This window comes from Thalassophryne amazonica, chromosome 19, assembly GCF_902500255.1.
Source record: "Thalassophryne amazonica chromosome 19, fThaAma1.1, whole genome shotgun sequence".
Classification (NCBI taxonomy): Eukaryota; Metazoa; Chordata; class Actinopteri; order Batrachoidiformes; family Batrachoididae; genus Thalassophryne; species Thalassophryne amazonica.
The window spans coordinates 21,220,840-21,240,839 of NC_047121.1; the positions used below are offsets into that span (position 1 = coordinate 21,220,840).

Consider the following 20,000-nt stretch of genomic DNA (forward strand, 5'->3'; position numbering starts at 1 on the left):
TGACTTTGAAAATCTGACCTGTTTCTTTGCCAGTTCCTCCAGAACATTTGTGAGCTGCGTTTTTCTGACGGTCAATCTATCCTGAACCACAGAAAGGATTCTGCACAGGTCATCCACACACTGCCGACTGCATTCTGACCCCAGAACACAGCTGACCTTTGGCCCAAGAGCATTCAGCTCACTTCCTAGCATGGTGAGTTCTGCTGACAAAATCTAAAGGGAAAGAGATTAAAATCAGATCCGGAGTACATAAATACAGAGGGAATCAATATTTCAACATGGTACAAAAGTCCAATGTACAGTTGACATATTTGTCTTGTTGGACCACACTGAGAAAAAAAAAAAAGAGTTAGGCTTAGCCTAAATTTATTAGTTACTTTCTAAGTAAAATTTAACTGTAAGATGATAACAAATAGATTTTTTGAAAAAAAAAAATGAATACATTTAATGAATAAACGTGATGACGTGATGAGCAAACCTAACCAGAAGTGGATTTCATTTAAATGTGGTGCAGATTTGTTTTTCACACACTTTGTTTTCCACATTTTGTCATGTTACAACCTTATTCCAAAATGGAGTAAATTAATTTTTACCCTCAAACGTCTTCTCACAACACCGCATTATGACATCTTTTTTTTTTTTTTTTTTTTTTTGTGAAATCTTTGCAAATTTATCCAAAAATAAAAAACTAAAATCACATGTACATAAGTATCTACACCCTTTGCTCAATACTTTGATGTTGCATCTTTGGCAGCAATGACAGCCTCGAGTCTTCTTGAATATGATGTCACAAGCTTGGCACAGCTACAGTATGTCTGGGCTGTTTTGCCTATTCGTCTTTCCAGCACCTCTCAAGCTCCGTCTGGGTGGATGGGGAGCGTCGGTGCACAGCCATTTTCACATCTCGTCAGAGATGTTCAATCAGATTCAGGTCTGGGTTCTGGCTGGGTCCCTAAAGGACATTCACGTAGTTGCCCTGAAGCCCCTCCTTAGGATCAGTGTCCTGCTAAAAGATAAACCGCCACCCCAGTCTGAGGTCAAGAGTGCTCTGGAGCAGGTTTTCATCCAGGATGTCTCTGTACATTGCTGCATTCATCTTTCCCTCAATCCTGACTAGTCTCCCAGTTCCTGCTCCTGAAAAAAACAAATCCCCACAGCATGATGCTGCTACCACCATTCTTCACTGTAGCGATTTGATTGGTTAGGTGATGAGCAATGGCTGATGCCTGTTTTCATCCAAATGTGACAGCTGGCATTTTTTTTTTCATCAGACCGGAGAATTTTGTTTCTCATGGTTTGAGTCCTTTCAGGTTATCTTCAGGTGCCTTTTGGCAAACTCCAGGTGGGTTGCCATATGTCTTTAACTAAGAAGTGGCTTCCGCCTGGCCACTGTACCATACAGGCCTCCATGACAAAGGCCCCTCTTCCCGATCGCTCAGATTGAATTGGTAGCCAGCTCTACACTCAAAAAAAAACAAAAAAACAAACAGATTGGATGAACTCAATTCAATTACGACCAAGATTTCCATCTCATAAATATACGTAGCCCCACCTCAAATAAAGCACATCCATGCAAGATCATTTGATTTCATTTAGTTGGGACTAGTTGGGACATATATTTATGAGATGGAAATCCTGCTCATAACTGAATTGAGTTAATCCTGTGAGACAGTTTTTTGAGTGTAGGAAGAGTCCTGCTGAATCCGAACTTCTTCCATTTAAGGATCCACAGGGATCTCCAAAGCAGCAGAAATGTTTCTCTACCCTTCCCCAGATTTGTGCATCAAGACAATCCTATCTTAGAGGTCGACAGAATTCCTTTGACTTCATGCTTGGTTTGTGCTCTGACATGCAGTGTCAACTGTAGGACCGTATACAGCTGTGTGTGTTGTGAAAGTGTAGTGACACGGACCCACAACAGGGGGCGCAAAGGAACGGACAATAGAAGAAGTCAAATCTGAACACTTTACTGTTGTGAATGCCACAACTACACACAGCAGATTTCAGAATGAATACAAAGTCAATCAATCAAGGTGTCGTGTGGGCAGGCTCGACGATAGGAGAAGACCGTCTGGAGACGAACCGGAACCACACGATTTCCTCTGCCACCGAACCAGGAGAATACTGGAGCCGCCAAGTCCCAAGTTCCCCCAGGTGGCCACCGTCTCAGCGTGTCGGATCTGGTACTGCTGGCGAAGAGCAAAAACAGTCAGCAAGTTCGTCTTCTAATAGTCAGGTGGGAAAAGCACCTCCACCTTAACACCAGAAACTCGGCACGAGCAGTATTTGTGAGTACTTAACACAGTTTGGCGTGGGGAGTGAAGACCTCAGCCCTCCACATACCACAAACCCAGCCTCCAGCTGCAAGCACTCACAGGAACGACTGTATAACTCGTAAATGGCTGAGTTGATTACCTCCTTGATAGGACGATATCTCGGCGATGTGGTGGAGGTGTCGTCCGGGTTTTATGGAGTGAGATGATGAAGTATGGATGGGTGACAGCTGTCAGGAGATAATAAGTGACAGCTGTCACCCCCGGCTGTGTCCGTGGCGGCAGCGCCCTCTCGTGCCTGAAGCCCGCACTTCAGGCAGGGCGCCCTCTGGTGGTGGGCCAGCAGTACCTCCTCTTCTGGCGGCCCACACAACAGTGTGCCCTTCCAAATCAGGCCCAATCAGCTGAATTTACACCAGGTGGACCCCAACTAACCTGTAGAAACACATGAAGGATGATCAGTGGAAGCAGGATGCACCTGAGCTCAATTTTGAACTTTATGGCAAAGACTGTGAATACTTACGTACCTGTGCTTTCTTAGGTTTTCTTTTAATTTAATAAATTTGAAAAAAATCTCAAAAAATCTTTTTCACATTATCATTATGGGATATTGCGTGTAGAATTTTGAGAAAAAAAATCATTCATTTTGGAAGAAGGTTGCAATATAGCAAAATGTGGAAAAAGTGAAGCGCTGTGAATACTTTTTTTTATTACAACACAAACTCACTACTAACAGATTTTTATAAAACTTGGCAAAAATATTCCAGCTGTTCTGGACTAACTAGCCTTGTATTATAAAGGTGTGGAGACAAGAAAGTTCAATGCAATTTTTAATAATGTGAAATACTTCGCTACTAGAGCTGTTTTTCTTAAAAACACAAAAGTGGTAAATTATCACAAAATGAGATATTATACAGATTGTATATATGTGTATGTGTGTGTGTGTGTGTGCATGGGCATGTGTGTTAGTATTTTGAGTGAAATCTTTGCAATTAAACAGTGGATTCCTCAAATAACTGATAAGACGTTTGTACCAAACCTTTATCTGAAATGTCAGACAGGTGGCACTGTGCAAAATTTAATGAATGAAACATGACATTCACACAAACATGACATAAACAGTTCTCCCTGCATCCCACAATCAAGTTGTATGTCTTCTTTTTTTTCAGGACAACCTGTGCTTTCAGAAAATATATGTTTTTGTTGTGTTTTATAAGTGTAATAAAGGTTTACAATCAGAAATAGGCAAGGAAAAAAATAAAGCGAAAAATAATTTTCCACACACATTTATTCAAAACACACAGCAAACTATAATATACAACTGTTTTGACACTTTATAAAGGTAATTTAAGGTCTGATATGGTAAACAGTGCTTTACGCCAAGAAAGCAACAGAGTTATCCAGTAACATTCACATGCAAACTAGTGGAGCAATCCTGATAGTTACACACTCTTTGTTTGAGCATGTGAGATTGTCATCAGAGGCTCTCCGTCTGCTCCGTCTTCTTTCACTTTCGCTGTGCGTAATGGTGAGGGCGCATTGGAATAGTATGTATTCATTGGAGCACCCAGGGGGCTATTCAAATGGGCCAACTATTAACATATCACTCCTGAAAACGATCTTTGGATTTTCATGTGAGGTAAATCTGCCCTACGATTGGATTTTGGAAAACCATGTGACGGTGAACCAAATCCGATTGGACACTCACATTGCGCACGTTATCACACAGCTTCTATGAGGAGTACAAAGCTGGCCAATGGCTGGCTCGAAAATCTGCGGAGTTAACTTTTTAGCAAAAAAAAAGTATGTTTCTATCTCATATCATTAAAAAGTTATTCATAATTTAGTTAAACTTGGTCTTAGGTGTCGGCCCCAGAAGGTTAATGTGGGAATTTACTGACCCCTACTGGCCATCTGAGTGCCACAACACTTAATAGCTCTTACAGGTCATTTGAGGTCCCCGGTGCAGACTAAAAATTAGACTCTGTGATAAATCCAAGCCTATCTATAGGCTTGGATAGCCTACCATTTTGTGATGGCATCAGAAAAAGTAAATTAATCGATAGTTCGTTATGCCATCATGAAAATGCGACACTTTTTGTGACATGAGCAGGAAAAAAGCACGAGACTGGGCTGAATAATTCAGACACAACAACTGAACGTAGTGACGAGTGTTAGTTATAGTCTAACCTGCAGCTGTGTGTTTTCTTGATGAGTGATCACTGCAGGCATCTGCAGCAGGCTGATAATGGAGGACAGAGACAGCGACACCCCAAACAGCACATTAAACAAACCCTCGTCCAACGCCTGACGGGATTCGTCCACCATGGAGGTCTGAGCATAAATCAGACACTTCAGAAATGAAGTGCAAATTGAGTTATCATGAAAATCAGAGCAGTGATAGTGAGTCTGACGGAGACAAATTCAATTTATCTCAAATTTGATCACCAGAAAAGAAAAGTAAATTTTGGATCAAAAAGGGCGCAGGAGGAAGGAGAAGGAGAGCAAAGTAGGAAAGGAAAAGGAGGAGGAGAAGATTTAGGGGTCACAAGTTGATAACAAGTGACCATAATGTCACCTGAAGGTGAAGCTCTGCAGTCATGAGGCTCAGCTTCCTCAGATGGACAACAAGGGTTTGCAGCTCCTTCACAATTTGTGTGCCAATCAAATGTCCCACTGCTTCATCAGCACGCCTCAAAGAGGAGTCTGTCACCTGCAGACAGACAGAGAGAGAAGCAGAACAAGAGAAAAGACACACAACTCTTATGAAGCTCTGCAGGAGGTCCCATCTACAAAATGAGCGCTACTCAAAGAAGGTGATAATCAAGGATGGTGAGAAGACCACTTTGACTTTCCTCTCCACTTTTAAATTTGAAAAGTGATAATCAAGCACTTCACTTTTCATGATGAAGGCCTCACCTCAGCAGGAGAAAGCAGCAGGTTCTTCTCCAGAGCCACTTGTCTGCTGTGAAGGAAATCCCACATCTTTGGAGCAGAGTCCTTCTCCTCCTCCTTCTTCTGCACATCAACATCAGCAGGCAGAAACCTGCAGGGAAGAAACAATAGCACTCTCTTTCTTTCCTTCATCCATTACGTACTCCCATTGTCCCCCCCTCATCCATCCTTCTTTCTTCTTAAGCTTATTATTTTGTGATAGACTAGAAACACTATTTTTTGCCATGTGCCAAATTGAACCTTTACTGAATTAATAATGATAAATTCGACATTTCACGAGGTGATGAAAGTAGAGCTGAAGTCCTTTATGATATTACCAGGATAGGCTTTAAATAATAATAATAATAATAATAATAATAATAATAATAATAATAATAATAATAATAATAAATTATAACAAAAATAAATTCATAAATAATAAAATTGTAAAACAAAGATATTTTTGTGTTTCACATTGAAAAAAAAAAACAAGAAATCAATTGTGTAAACATAATAACCTTGACAGAGGTAATAACATCAACACAAAGCATAAACCTCAATGATTTTATTCCACGTGATAAATACATATAAGAAATATTGCATACACATAATATAGGCTAGATCAATGTTGTCTTTGGGCAATGCAGAGGTTTTGATTCATGCTTTTGTGTGATCCACATTTGACCATTGCAATGTTTTGGTCCTAGCTATTGGATGCTATCTTAGACTATAATCAGACACTACTAGCTACTAAGTGGGCCTACTACTCTGATTTGATCAACAAAAACAAGCAAAATTCTAAGTTCCTGTGTCACACAGTGGCAACACTTATTCACGGACAACCACCTGTGAGTCACTCTCCTTTTACAGCCCAAGATTTCTTCGATTACTTTGAAAAGAAAATTGATGATGTTAGGTTAACTTTATCCCAGCATGCCTTAATCCAGCCACTACACCCTGTTATTGAGGTGAGTGCCATTACTGATATATTGCCTAGATTTAACAAATTCCATAGTCTCTCACTTGGTGTGCTGACGAAGCTTGTAATGTGTGCTAAAAGTGCTACCTGCGTATTCGATCCTACACCTGTCAGGTTTTTGGTCTGTTGGATTGTTTTTGTGTTCTGTCTGCCTCTTGCTCTGTCATTCTGGTTGGCTTTACTCTGTCCTGCTCTCTCTTGTCTCTTGGTGGTGGGTGTTTCTCTCTGTCTGGCCACACCCCAGGTCTGGGAGCTTCTCCACACACCTGTTCTTGATTTGCAGTTAATCACCTGGGTGCTTTATAAGCCTCACAGTTTGCCTTTGTCCCTCGCCAGATCGATGTGCCTAGTACCTCTTTCCAGCTCAGTTCTCGTATTTTTGCCTTGCTCTGTTTGCCTCGTGTTTTTTGAGTACCTGCTTGTGTACTTCGACCACCTTTAGCCTGATGCTTTTGATACTGTTGCTCTGTTTGGACTGTCTCTCCGTGTACCTACTATGTTGGAGATTATTCATCTGTCATTAACCTCTGTATCTGTTCCTAATTGTTTCAAATCTGCAGTGATTAAACCATTACTTAAGAAATCTAATGTTGACCCAAGTGTATTGAAAAATTATAGGCCGATATCAAACCTATCATTTTGTTCTAAAATTCTGGAAGAGTGGTTTTGCAGTTGCTTGTGGACCACCTTACCGAGAATAATCTTTTTGAGCCACTGCAGTCTGCATTTAGAACATATCATTCCACAGAGATGGCTCTCACTAAAGTGATAAATGACATTCTGCTTGTATTGGATTCTGATACCACTACAGCTCTGGTGCTGTTAGAATGTTTGAATGTTAGAATGTTTGAATGTAGAAGTGAAATTAAATATCAGAAGAGTTGTCCAAGAGCCAAGGACCACTTATGGAAAGCATCAGAAAGTACCAAAATACCATACTAACGGTGAAGTTTGGAGGTGGGAACATTATGGCGTGGGGTTGTTCAAGTATTGTAAACTTCAAGTATTTGAGGGAAGGATAAATGGAAAATTGGGATGAGACATTCTTGATAAAAATCTGCTGCTATCGATGAGGATGATGAAGATGAAATGAGGGTAGACATTTCAGCAAGACAGTGATCCCAAACATACAGCCAAGAAAACTCTCAAGTGGTTTCAGAGAATGAAAATAAAGCTGCTAGAATGTCCCAGCCAATAACCTAACTTGAATCCCATAGAAATTCTATGGAAAGAACTAAAGATCACAGTTCATAGGTAGATAGATAGATAGCTTTTATTATCATTGTCATTACAACAACAAGATTTCCGCACTCACATTCCACATACAAACAGCAATTAAGCCACAATTATTACTTGTTTACCGTAATAATGGCACACATCAGAATTAAGACAACACATATACATTTGACATTGTTTATGTGCACTAAACTTGAAACAGTCCGTTTTCCAAATTGAGGTGATGCGAGTGTGTTGGTAGCCGCTGCAACTGAAGTTGCACCGCCTGCCAGCTTGGGAAGAATGGGGGCCTGCCGCGGGGGGTGGGGGGTGGGGGTGGAGACAGGAAAAGAGGTAAAAGGAGAAACTGGAGCATGCTTCAGTCCATGTGTAAGTCAGTTATTGTCTTTGTGGGTTGAGATAAGAATGGAGCCAAATAATCTGTCCAAGGCCTGAATAAATTCCTATGGAGGTAAACAGTGGGCAACTGACCTTGAGGCTAGATAGCCTGTAGTGTTGCAGCCGAGCAGTGAAAAACACTTTTTAACAGTGTCACTTGAACAGCCAAATCCCAATTATGAATTAAGATATTCCCAATTATGAATTAAGAATATTCACCGGCATCCGAAACCTTCAGCTTCAACTGCAAGGCACGCATCAGTTCCAAGGTGTCATCCAATTTGCATCTGAGTTCAAGAATCAACACAGTCTGAGAATGAACTGCCTTGCCAACCTTGTTCATCATGACAGACAAGCGAGGGCCCGTGGTTCTTGATGCTGCCGTCTTAGCAGCAGCAGATAAAATGGCGCCATCCCCGCAGAAGGGAAGGGAGGTGACGTGAGCTGAAGCCGGAGTGGGGGATGTGTGGTGGGGGTGGGGGTGGGGGGAATGGAGCATGCTTCAGTCCTATGAAAAACAGTTTATTGTCTTTGTGGGTTGAGATAAGAAAGAAAGGAGCCAAATAATTACCAAGGCCAGAAGACATTCCTCTGGAGGAAAACAGTCGGGCAATTTGTCCCTCAGGCTTGATAAGCCTGCCGTGTTGTGGTTTGAGCAGTGAAAAACACATTTTACATTTCCACTTGAACAACCAAATCCCAATTATGAATTAAGAATATTCCTAATTATGAATTAAGAATATTCCCCAGCCTCCGAAATCTTCAACTTTATCTGTAAGGCACGTATCTGCTCCAAGATGTCATCCAATTTGCGTCTGAGTTCAAGAGTCATTGCAGTCTGAGAATTCAATGCCTTGCCCACCTCGTTAATCATGACGGACAAGCGAGGGGCCGTGGTTCTTGATGCCGCCGTTTTGCCAATTTTCCGATAGATCAGGGCAGCACAAAAGCCAAAAAGTACCAGCCCTGCTGCCATGAGACCAAAAATGAATAAATCCTTGACATCCTCAACGGAGAAAGGCGCCAAGCATGCAACACGCCAAGACCCCCAGGAGTCGAGGACATAGCCCGCAGGATACGTTCCATCTGAGCAAGTAGAATCCCCCGGTCCTGACCTTCTTGTAGAAAAAATAGTGTCAATAGCATTCAGAGACCAGCTGATCAATTCCATGGTTAATCCAATAGTAGTCCAATAGATCCAGAATCCAATATAGTTTTGAGGAATTCACAGTCTGGTGAAGTTGGGACTTGAAGGTTAAAGGCAGAGAGATAAGGGAGAGTGGAGGAGATGCGACCGCCTTCATCGGAGTCCCAAGCTGTTGAGGTCCACAGAACTTTCAAGATTTGAAAACTGCTGTGTGTGGAAGAATGGGCCAAAATCACACCTGAGCAATGCATGGAACTAGTTTGTCAATACAAGAGCTGTCTTGAAGCTGTCATTACCAAAGGATAGCAAAGGATTAACCTCTATAACCCTAGAGTCCCCAAATTTGGGGACTTGCCCCATTTTAGAACATTTGAACACTCATAACTAACCAATGCTGACACCAACATACACTTATTATACATCAAAATGTCAAGAGAAGTTTCCTCTACAAAAGTATCCACTTCAGTCACATATCACCTAACCACAGATGAAACACCAAGCAAATAAAGACATTTTTTTGGGGGGGGGGGGGGGGGGGACGACTCATTTACTCCTACCAAGTATTATTTACTTTCTTTCTTTTTTTTTGGATCCACAACATCCCCTAGGACCTGTCTTTTAGCTGATCCAAACTTTTGCATTTTTGACCTTGTACAAGCTGAGAAATAAATCATAATGTGTGGGTATGTGATTTTGGTGAGGGGTTTTAAATACATTTCAGTAAGTGTGTTCAGTACTTTTTCCCTGTGTCATTCCATTTAATGATGCATAAAGTAATTTATGGACACCTATGGTTTGATTTTTTTTTTTTTTTTTTGTATTTGTTTTTGCATCAATAGCACCTTTCAGAATTTATTTACTGAGAAAAACGATGACATGCTCAATACTTATTTTACCAGCTGTAGACTCAGAAAAATACAGTACATGTCTATACTACTAGGTCTTGTCGATGGATTCTTAGGTACTGTTGGAATGACTTTATGACATTAGGGGAGGTGATGGTGTAGTGCATGGGTGCTCAAGTTCGGTCCTCGAAAGCTACCTTCCTGATACTCTTAGTTGTCTCCCTGCTCCAACACACCTGAATCCAATGAAAGACTCGTTAGCAGGCTTTTAATGAGCCTTTCATTAGATTCAGGTGTGTTGGAGCAGGGAGACAACTAAGAGTATCAGGAAGGTAGCTCTCGAGGAACGAACTTGAGCACCCCTGGTCTAGTGGTTAAGGCGTTGGCCTTAAGACCAGAAGATCCTCGGTTCAACTGACTGGAAATTCACTAAGGGCCCTTGGGCAAGGTCTTTAATCCCTTATTGCTCCCAGAGTGTAGCAGCACCATCACATCGGGGTGAATGTGAGGGATTATTTGTGAAGCCCTTTGAGCGTCTGATGCAGATGGAAAAGCACTATAAAAATGCAGTACATTTATGTCAAACCATTGGATACATATGGAGATATATGGTTACATTTAAGAGCTGTGGACAGAACTGGTGTATGCATGGGTGGTTGCAATGTCATACCCAAGGAGGGTCTGTGGTGTGATGGCTGCTGCAACGCGTGACACTACCACTGTTGCCTCATGTCAAGAAGGTCATGGGTTTCGATTCCCACCTGTGGCCTTTCTGTGTGGAGCTTGCATGTTCTCCCTGTGTTTCCGTGGGTTTGCTCCGGTTTCCTCCCACATTTAAAGACATGTAGGTTAGGTGAATTGGAAACTTTATATTTGTCCAGGTCTCCCTTGCAAAAGAGGTCTCAATCTCAATGGGAATGACCAGGTTAAATAAAATAAATACATTATTAAATGCATGTTATGATAAGGAGTGACGCATTACTGTTGTGTCTCCTGGCTATGGAGTCGAGATCTGCTGCTCTGCCTGCAGATGTCTTCAGTCAGTCCTCTCTGCTCGTTCAGCTGCTGTTCTAACTCCTGCACAGTCAACACAAAACACAAAGCACTTGTGTGGCATTTCACCATGAACTCATCAGGACTGTATTTTTTTTTTTTTAGATTGTTTCTGTGTGGTGTGTGTGAGTGCATGTGCGTGCGTGTTGAAGATGGTCAAATTTAAAGATGCAACACTGACTGTTCAAAGTCACTTTGTGTGACTTCATTCATATATCTTTAAGAAAAATAGTTTCCTCTTTAAATATTCAGTATCATACAGTACCTTCTGCTGCTGCAGGCTGCTCTGTCTGAGCAGTTTGTTTCTTGGCGAGGAGAAGATCTCTTGAAGACTGCAACTGCGTTTTACCTTCGTCTTATGGTGGCACGCTCCCCCAGTTGTTGGCTTGTAATAACAAATGGGAAATAAAGACATTCAGGAAAAATGACACAAAAGTCATAAAAACGGAAGACATCAGCTTTATTTTTGTAACAAATCTATTTCTAAACTATAGAAACTAAATTCATTAACAATATTTAACCCTTCAATGGTCAACTCAACCGCTTGGCAGAGCATATTGATATTTACTAAATTCTGTTGAAAAATGTGAGGATATCAAAGGGTTAAAGGGGTCTTGTAGTGCAAAATATTTCATTTCCAACCTTTTAAAGCTAAACATTTCAGTTTAATGTTACAAAAGTTGCTAATGCTCTGTCATTTATATTTACCATTATAATTTGTCTTAATAATTGATTGTGACTAATAGATTGCCATTTTATTACTGTTGTACAAGTGTGCTGTTACAGCATTTAACACTCACTGTATTGACATGTTTTATGTGTTAAAGGTTGTATTACAGAACAATGCCATGGATGAGGGAAGTAGAGTATAGGTAACAATGATGAGGCGAGACAGTCACTAATCAGTGCATGATGAAGGGAGAAGCAGAAACAGTCTATGAGAGTGATTGTGTTATGCTGTGTGATGAGACGAGACATCACTCGGGAATGGCCTTTGAGACTGACTTATACTATCAAATGATTTCATTGAATGGACTTTGGAACACCTTGGGACTGTATATACTGTAAATGGTATGAAAACTGAATGTACTTGTATTTGTCTTCAGACCTACACTCTGTATGGCATCTCAGCCCAGTCTCACGTTCATGCTCCCGTGACGAAATGAGTCAAATTTTCGTGACTTTTTTTTTTAAACTCACTATTCCTAACCCCGCTCCTCCACCCGACCCTAACCTTAACCATAACCTAATCTTACTCTTTCCCCCCACCTTAACCATAACCACCCCAACCCCCCGCTTCACTTTTAAATTCGTGCAGCCCTCATGGAATGAATTAGAATGAATTTGTGCTGCCATGACGAAAATGAGGCACTTTTCATCACAATGTCACAAACCAATAGATTAATGTATATTTCGTGCTGCTGAATCACGACTTGCCATGAGACCAGGTTGGACATCTACTTTTAAAGCTTTAAATAAAAAAAGATCTTAGAAAACGAAACCTGTTTCCCCTGGTGTCTCATTTGTTGTCTGTGTTGAGTTTTTAGGTATTTTTCCTAACAGGTAAAAACATCATTAAAGTAGCACAGCTCTTCATGCATGAACTCCCCCACTATATGCAATGTTTAGGTCAAAAACATATGAGTTGAAGCTTCTGTGACATACAGTGGAGTAAAAAAGTATTTAGTCAGCCCCTGATTGTGCAAGTTCTCCTACTTAGAAAGATGAGAGAGGTCTGTAATTTTCAACATAGGTACACTTCAGCTATGAGAGACAAAAAAAAAAAAAAAAAAATATATATATATATATATATATATATATATATATATATATATATATACAAACACAAAAATCCAGAAAATCACATTGTAGGATTTTTAAAGAATTTATTTGTAAATTATGGTGGAAATAAGTATTTGGTCACCCACAAACATGCCAGATTTCTGGCTCTCACAGACCTGTAACTTCTTCTTACAAAGCTCTTCTGTCCTCCACTCGTTACCTGTATTAATGGCATCGGTTGGAACATATCTGCATAAAACACACCTATCCACAGCCTCAAACAGTCAGACTCCAAACTCAACCATGGCCAAGAGCCAAAAGCTGTGGAAGGACACCAGGAAGAAAACTGAAGACGTGCAACAGGCCTGGAAGAGTGAATCTACAACAGTCAAGCAGGTTTGTGTGAATAAATCAACTGTGGGAGCAATTGTAAGAAAATGGAAAACATACAAGACCACTGATAATCTCCCTCGATCTGGGGCTCCACGCAAGATGTCATCCCGCGGGGTCAAAATGATCATGAGAACGGTGAACAAAAATCCCAGAACTACAGGGAGGGACCTGATGAATGCCCTGCAGAGAGCTGGGACCAAAGTAACAAAGACTACATACTACGCAGAGAAGGACTCAAATCCTGCAGTGCCAGGCATGTCCACCTGCTTAAGCCAATACATATCCAGGCCTGTCTGAAATTTGCCAGAGAGCATATGGATGATCCAGAAGAGGTTTGGGAGAATATCATGTGGTCAGCTGAAACCAAAATAGAACATTTTGGTAAAAACTCATCTTGTCGTGTTTGGAGGAAGACAAATGCTGAGTTGCATTCCAAGAACATCATATCTACTGTGAAGCATGGGGGTGGAAACATCATACTTTGGGACTTTTTCTGCAAAGGGGACAGGATGGCTGATCTGTGTTAAGGGAAGAATGAACATGGCCATGTATCATGAGATTTTAAGCCAAAACCTCCTTCCATCAGTGAGAGCATTGAATATGCAACGTGGCTGGGTCTTCCAGCATGACAATGATCCCAAACACACCACTCAGGCAATGAAGGAGTGGCTCCATAAAAAGCATTTCAAGGTCCTGGAGTGGCCAAGCCAGTCTCCAGACCTCAACCCCATAGAAAATTTGTTGAGGGAGTTGAAAGTCCGTGTTGCCCAGCGACAGCCCCAAAACATCACTGCTCTAGAGGAGATCTGCATGGAGGAATGGGCCAAAATACCAGACTTACAGGAAACGTTTGACCTCTGTCATTGCCAACAAAGATTATGTTACAAAGTATTGAGGAGAACTTTTGTTATTGACCAAATACTTATTTTCCACCATAATTTACGAATAAATTCTTTAAAAATCCTACAATGTGATTTCCTGGATTTTTTTTTCTCATTTTGTCTCTCACAGTTGAAGTGTACCTATGTTGAAAATTACAGACCTCTCTCATCTTTCTAAGTAGGAGAACTTGCACAGTCAGGGACTGACTAAATACTTTTTTGCCCCACCGTATGTCATGGCAGTCAGGTGGTGATAAGTGTAATCCTGGCTCATAATGGCCAGATGATGCTGGATGTTACAAGCAGAGTTGGTAAAGTTTGCAAATGTTATGCTGTGCTTTCATTATGAACAGGCACATTTACTGTCACACATTCTACAATTTTATGTTTCAGTAACCACAACAATTCAACACTGTGGACTAAACTTCATGCAAGAGATGTGAGAGATGAGAAGATATGTTCATCATTTTTCAAAGGAAGATGGCTCATTTGAGGCAAGAATATTGAGGTGGACTTTTGGAATGTGGAGCAAATGTTTTATAACAGGTTTGTTCAGATTGTGTGGGGATGTGTGCTTTTATGGTTTAATTGTTCACACAAAGAGACAGTCAGCGAAACTGGACTTTGAATCATTGATTTGTTGTCATGTCAGGATAGGCTAGGCTTAGTAGTTCACCAACTGAAAAACTAAATATGTTTTGAGACCTGTTATATAAATAAACCATAGATATGACATTATAAATCTTTATACCAGAAATACTGGTTATCAGCAATAACTGTTTCTGTATTTTATTGTTGTACATCCTTCCCAATATCTGAAGTCAAAGCAGTCAGAAATGTTACAATATACTGTTGTTTTACAGTTATACAAAAATGCTTGCGCACTCTTGAACTTTTACGTGCATGATTTTCTTAAGACATCAAATAAAAAAAATAAAAAAAATTGGGCCTCTCTATGTTGAAATTTCTAAAATGATGGTTTGCATTAGTGGAAACTAATCCCCACAAGATGGCATACATTATATATGCTAAAACAATGGCGTAAGTATGGATACCTTTAATTATAACACAAGTAAATCATGACTTTTGAGGCCAGTTTTCTTCAGACAAGTCAGAAGATGGAAACATGAACATTTCCAAGTCACTGAATATGACTTGTATATCATTTACATCATGGATAGAGGAAGAGAAAGAGAATAAGTAAGTCGCAAACAGGCCCTGAGACCCATTGGTGTTGGCATTTGTCCCTGCATATCCTAGAACCAGCATACCCAACCAGTCGATTGTGGTCGATTACAAAATCAAAAACTTATTTTGATTCAGAGTAGGAGGAGGATTATTTTTTTTCACTAATTCGAATGGCAAATCAATCTGTCTTACCTGCAAAGCATACGTGGCTTTACCAAAGAAAGGAAATTTGGAGTGGCATTTCAAGGAGATTCACAAGAGCTATTATGCAACCTTCCTGGCTAAATCACCTCTGCACACCCGAAAAATGTAGGAATTGAAAAATGAGTTAGCAGCACAACATTTCGATTTTACTAGGCCCAAAACCATGAGTTTTACTAGGCCCAGTACCATGAGGCTGCAACAATAGCTCCTTATTGTGTCAGTTGTGTTCTCACAAAAGATGGTGAGATTGTGAAAGAAGCATTCATGGAAGCCACAGATGTGCTCTTTGTCGATTTTATAAATCGAAAGGAGATTGTGTCTGCTATTTGGGATACACGCACACACACACTCATCTTCAACCTCTTAGTCCATTTACGGGTCGTGGGGGCTGGAGCCTATTCCAGCAATCATAGTCATATTCGGGATACTATACAGGTATCAAGAAATTCTGTTACACAGCGATGCGAGGGAATGGCGGAGGATATTGAATGCCAGTTGAGGAAAGATATTGACACATGAGTATTTTTCTCTCCAATTCAAAGAGTCCACTGATGCTGTGGATGTGGCTCAGCTATGTGTTTTCAAGAGTATGGTCTTTGACCATTTTGCCATTGAAAGGGCACAAGAGGGACAGATATTTTTTTTCACATGTTTATTGAATCATTAATAAGAGCCAGTTGCCCCTCTTCAAACTCATCTCCATTACAACCGACGGGGCTTCAGCGATGGTTGGACGTACTGCTGGGTTCATCTGATTGTGCAAATAGTGTGAATCTTTCCCAGATTTCCTGAATTACCATTGTATAATTCACCAGCATGGGTTGTGTGGGAATATTTTAAATATGGAAGATGTGATGAATGTGGCTAACAAGATTGCGTGTTCTGTTCAGGCCAGGAGTCTTAAGAGGTGATTATTCCATGCACAGCTGGAGGAGACAGGTGCAGACCACACAGATCTACTGCTGCACACAGATGTTTGATGGATCAGGCAAGGTAAATTTCTGGAACGGTTTTGTGAATCGTTACCCGATATGAAAGCATTTCTGAAACATTCAAACCATGCTGAATATGCACAGCTAGAAGACAGTCACTGGCTCTTGGATTCAGCCTTTCTTACCGATGTGACTGACAAGCTCAATAACTTGGATAGAACTCCAGGGTAAGGACAAACACATCATCAACATGATCAGCTCAGTGACACATTTAAAAGCAAGTTACACCTGCTATCAAGCAGTTTGCAACAGTGTGAGCTGTAAAACTTTATACACATGGACACAGAACTTAAGTGTTAGGGCAAAGACTGTGCGGTGCTTGAGAGTGCATGCTATGATGATCAAGTGCAGAGCATCTTGTCAGAATTTGACCAGCACTTTACTGACTTTGCATCCATTGAGCCTGTTGTCAGTTTTCTATGTTTTACATTTGGGGAAAATTTAGATGTGGATTGTATAACGTCCAATGTAGTATCAATCTTCAACCCAGATAGCTGTGAATGAGATCCCCACACTGAACATTGACAATGCGCTCAAATCCAGAGGAACACCTTGCATGAATGTCCTATTCTAATCTAATGCAGAAAGAGAAGTTCCCCAACCTCAGACAAACTGCACAAAATTTAGCTGCACTTTTTGGATAAACACATTTGCCTGAGTTTGCCTTTTCACATATGAAAATCATCAGGTAAAAATACAGATCCACCATGACTGATGACCACCTTGGGGTCGACTTACTGCTGGCACTCAGCTCCTAATGTCCAGACTATGTGAGACTACCTTCCTCCTCACAGTTCCAGAAATCCCATTAAGGTAGGGAACAAGTTTTCCAACTTGAATTAGGCATTGTAATATTTGGGTTGTTTTTTGTTGTGTTGTTACGGGCCGGTCCTAGGCCTACTACTTAATTTTTTGCAGCATGCACATTTCCTTCTGTAATGTATTATTATTGTTAAAACATTATCTTTGTGCCAGAAAACTGTGTTATTGTATTGACGCACAATAAATTGTGGCTATGCTATGGCTTTTGATCTCGATACAGTCAACTTTAAAAATAGTTCTTTGCTCAAAAAAGGCTGGGCACCCATGCCCTAGAATGAAGCAATTAAAAATGTAGACTCCTGCTGGACAGGATACCAGTGCATTTCAGCTTACCTCTTGAACCAAGGCTGGTACCTATTTACATCTGGGTGGACTGGGACAATGAAGACAAAGTCTGTTGTCCAAGGACACAGACAGGTCTACATATTGGAAGTCCACTTCCTACCTGTTAATTGTTTCCTGTCTGATCCCCTTAATACAGGGATGTCCTCTAATATATGCTGCTCATGTTATGACATATGTCATTTGCTTAAATTAATAAGTTGCGAAGTCAGTAAATCAGTAGTTCTTTTTTCCCTTTGCTGAATTAAATTTTCTTTTGTAGAATACCAACCAAACATATATACAAAACAAATGTTCACATTTACTGTTATTTCAAATATTAATTACAAATATAGACACTTTTCTTGTTGAACATTAAAATTCATACAGTATTCAAGAATGGATACATGGGTTCAACAGCTCAGGCACAAAACTCTGCAGTTGACGCACCTGCTCCTGTTGTGTTTCATTACGTGAGGTTATCTTCTCATCTTCATGTCGCTCTTGTAAGAAATTCTGGAAGGAGACCAGGCTGGCCTTCAGGAATTTCAGTTTGGAGGACAGCAGCTCAGCCTCCTCGTGGGCTCCAAAACCATCCAGTCCAGACCGGTCATGCTCCTGATATTGATCTGTGGTCTGACCCAGTGGAGACAGGAAGACCACCTTCTGCTCTATATCCACCAACATCTCCTGCATGTAAATCAGATACTTACTTACATAAATAAGAAACTTCTCCCAGATCCAGAGGGATCAGGGACATGGAAGCAGAGTGGTCCATGTACAAGTCCTCTCTCGGGATCTGGGAGACGTTTGTCTGGAGGTGCGAGTTGAAGGCCTTCCAGACTGGCATTTTCATCAAATGTTCCCAAAAACCATCACCACACATTTAGGTTCCAGGATGGCTCGGTGGCTTACCCTACTGTTTAAGCCTACTCATTACCAGGTGATGATCAGTTGATAGCATTGTCCCTCTCTTCACCTAAGTGTCCAAGACACGGTCACAGTTCTGATGACACAATTACAAAATTGATCATCAACCTTTGACCTAGGGTTCTGATACCATGTGTACTTATGAATACCCTTGTGCTTAAATAAGGCATTTATTATGCACAATCCATGAAAGGCACTAAAGTTCAACAGCAGAACACCAATCAGATTCAGATCAGGGGTGCCATTCCTCCCAATCACTCTCCTCCAAATATCACCATTGTGGCCCATGTGAGCACTGAAGTCCCCCAGCAGAACTAAGGAGTCTCAAGCAGGAACCTCTACCAGATCCTGAGGGAAGTCAGGGACATGGATGCGGAGTGGTCCATGGTGAAGGCCTCCATTGCTGAGTGGCTGCTTTGAGCTGTGGCTAGAAGGTTGTCAGTGCTTGTCGCGGCAGCAACCCAAGAACACGCTGGCAGACTCCAGAAGTAAGGGAAGCCTTCAGGCTGAAAAAAGAGGCCTTTCATGTTGGTTAGCACAGAGGTCTCTGGAATCAGCAGACAGGTGCTGGCAAGCCAGAAGGACGTGGGCATGGGAGGAGTTTAGAGAGATCATGGAAAATGAATTTCGGTCAGCCTCAAAGCAGTTCCAGTAAACTGTCAGGAACCTTACAAAAGGGAGGCTGTTCTTAGCCCAGACTGGGTTCAGTAGGGGAGGAGAGCAGCTAAACAGTAGTGAGGATATTGTCATGCGGTGGAAAGAATACTTTGATTTCCTCAGCCCTACTTTCAAGTTATGTTTGATTTCACATAGCTCCGGCTTGGTTTCACATGAAAAGACGTTCTGGAAAACTACTTTTCTTTTCAGCATTTATTGCGGTTATTGAAGATTAAATCGGTTGATAACCGTAAAAAAAGCACAACAGCCATATTTCCTCATTAAAAGTTATTTGGACTACAAACGGCATTATAATCATTATTGCTGACATTTAACCTGATAGAAATTGTGACTTAACCTGCTGTCAGCAGCAACATGATTTCTATAATACCAATCATATGAGTGAAGCGACGTGCAAGCTCGCTCACTGTACAGGGAACAGGAAGTGCCCAATTTTTCACTCCATGTTGATAACCATTTGTAAAATCCAGGCGGCTTTTGGTGGCTTTCAGTTGAGTGAGTATCTGAGAAATTGTTTAACAGCAGGGCATGTTCCAACTTGTCCTTAAGGCTTCCAACGGAGGTGTTTTTCCTGTGGCGGGCGCGCCGCGCCGGCTGCGAGCCAGCGCACCAATCCGTCCGCACGTCTTTCATTAAAAAAATCTCCTTTAACAGTGGAATGGCCGGATAAACTGCTGATTCCGACCTCTTCTGAAAGTTCTCTGTTCTCTCACCACGTCCTGGGTCAACAGAGGCTTAAATTTGGAGGTTTTCAGCTTGAAACAGGATGACGACGTCGCCTCGGAGCGCTGCGCGACATCCCGCTCTGTGGGAAGTCCTTATAGTGATAGAAACAATCCAAAATCTCTCATCAGCTGTTAAAATTTTCACCAAAAACCAGCTGAATTTCTCCAATGATGTCCACTCAGATGTGCCTCAGTTTTTGATAAACTTTTGATCAAGCATAGTGCCAGTCTCTCAGCAA

General features: G+C 41.1%; 1 protein-coding gene across 1 annotated transcript in view; it reads right to left on the minus strand.

The window, feature by feature from the left end:
- The window catches only part of syne2b (spectrin repeat containing, nuclear envelope 2b), a 498,820-nt gene that overhangs the window by 184,450 nt on the left and 294,370 nt on the right, over window positions 1–20,000 (minus strand). Inside the window, 7 exon segments of the mRNA XM_034159894.1 lie at window positions 19–213; window positions 4,464–4,607; window positions 4,852–4,986; window positions 5,193–5,319; window positions 10,775–10,869; window positions 11,111–11,230; window positions 17,879–18,118. Of these exon segments, the coding sequence (XP_034015785.1) occupies window positions 19–213; window positions 4,464–4,607; window positions 4,852–4,986; window positions 5,193–5,319; window positions 10,775–10,869; window positions 11,111–11,230; window positions 17,879–18,118 (1,056 nt within the window).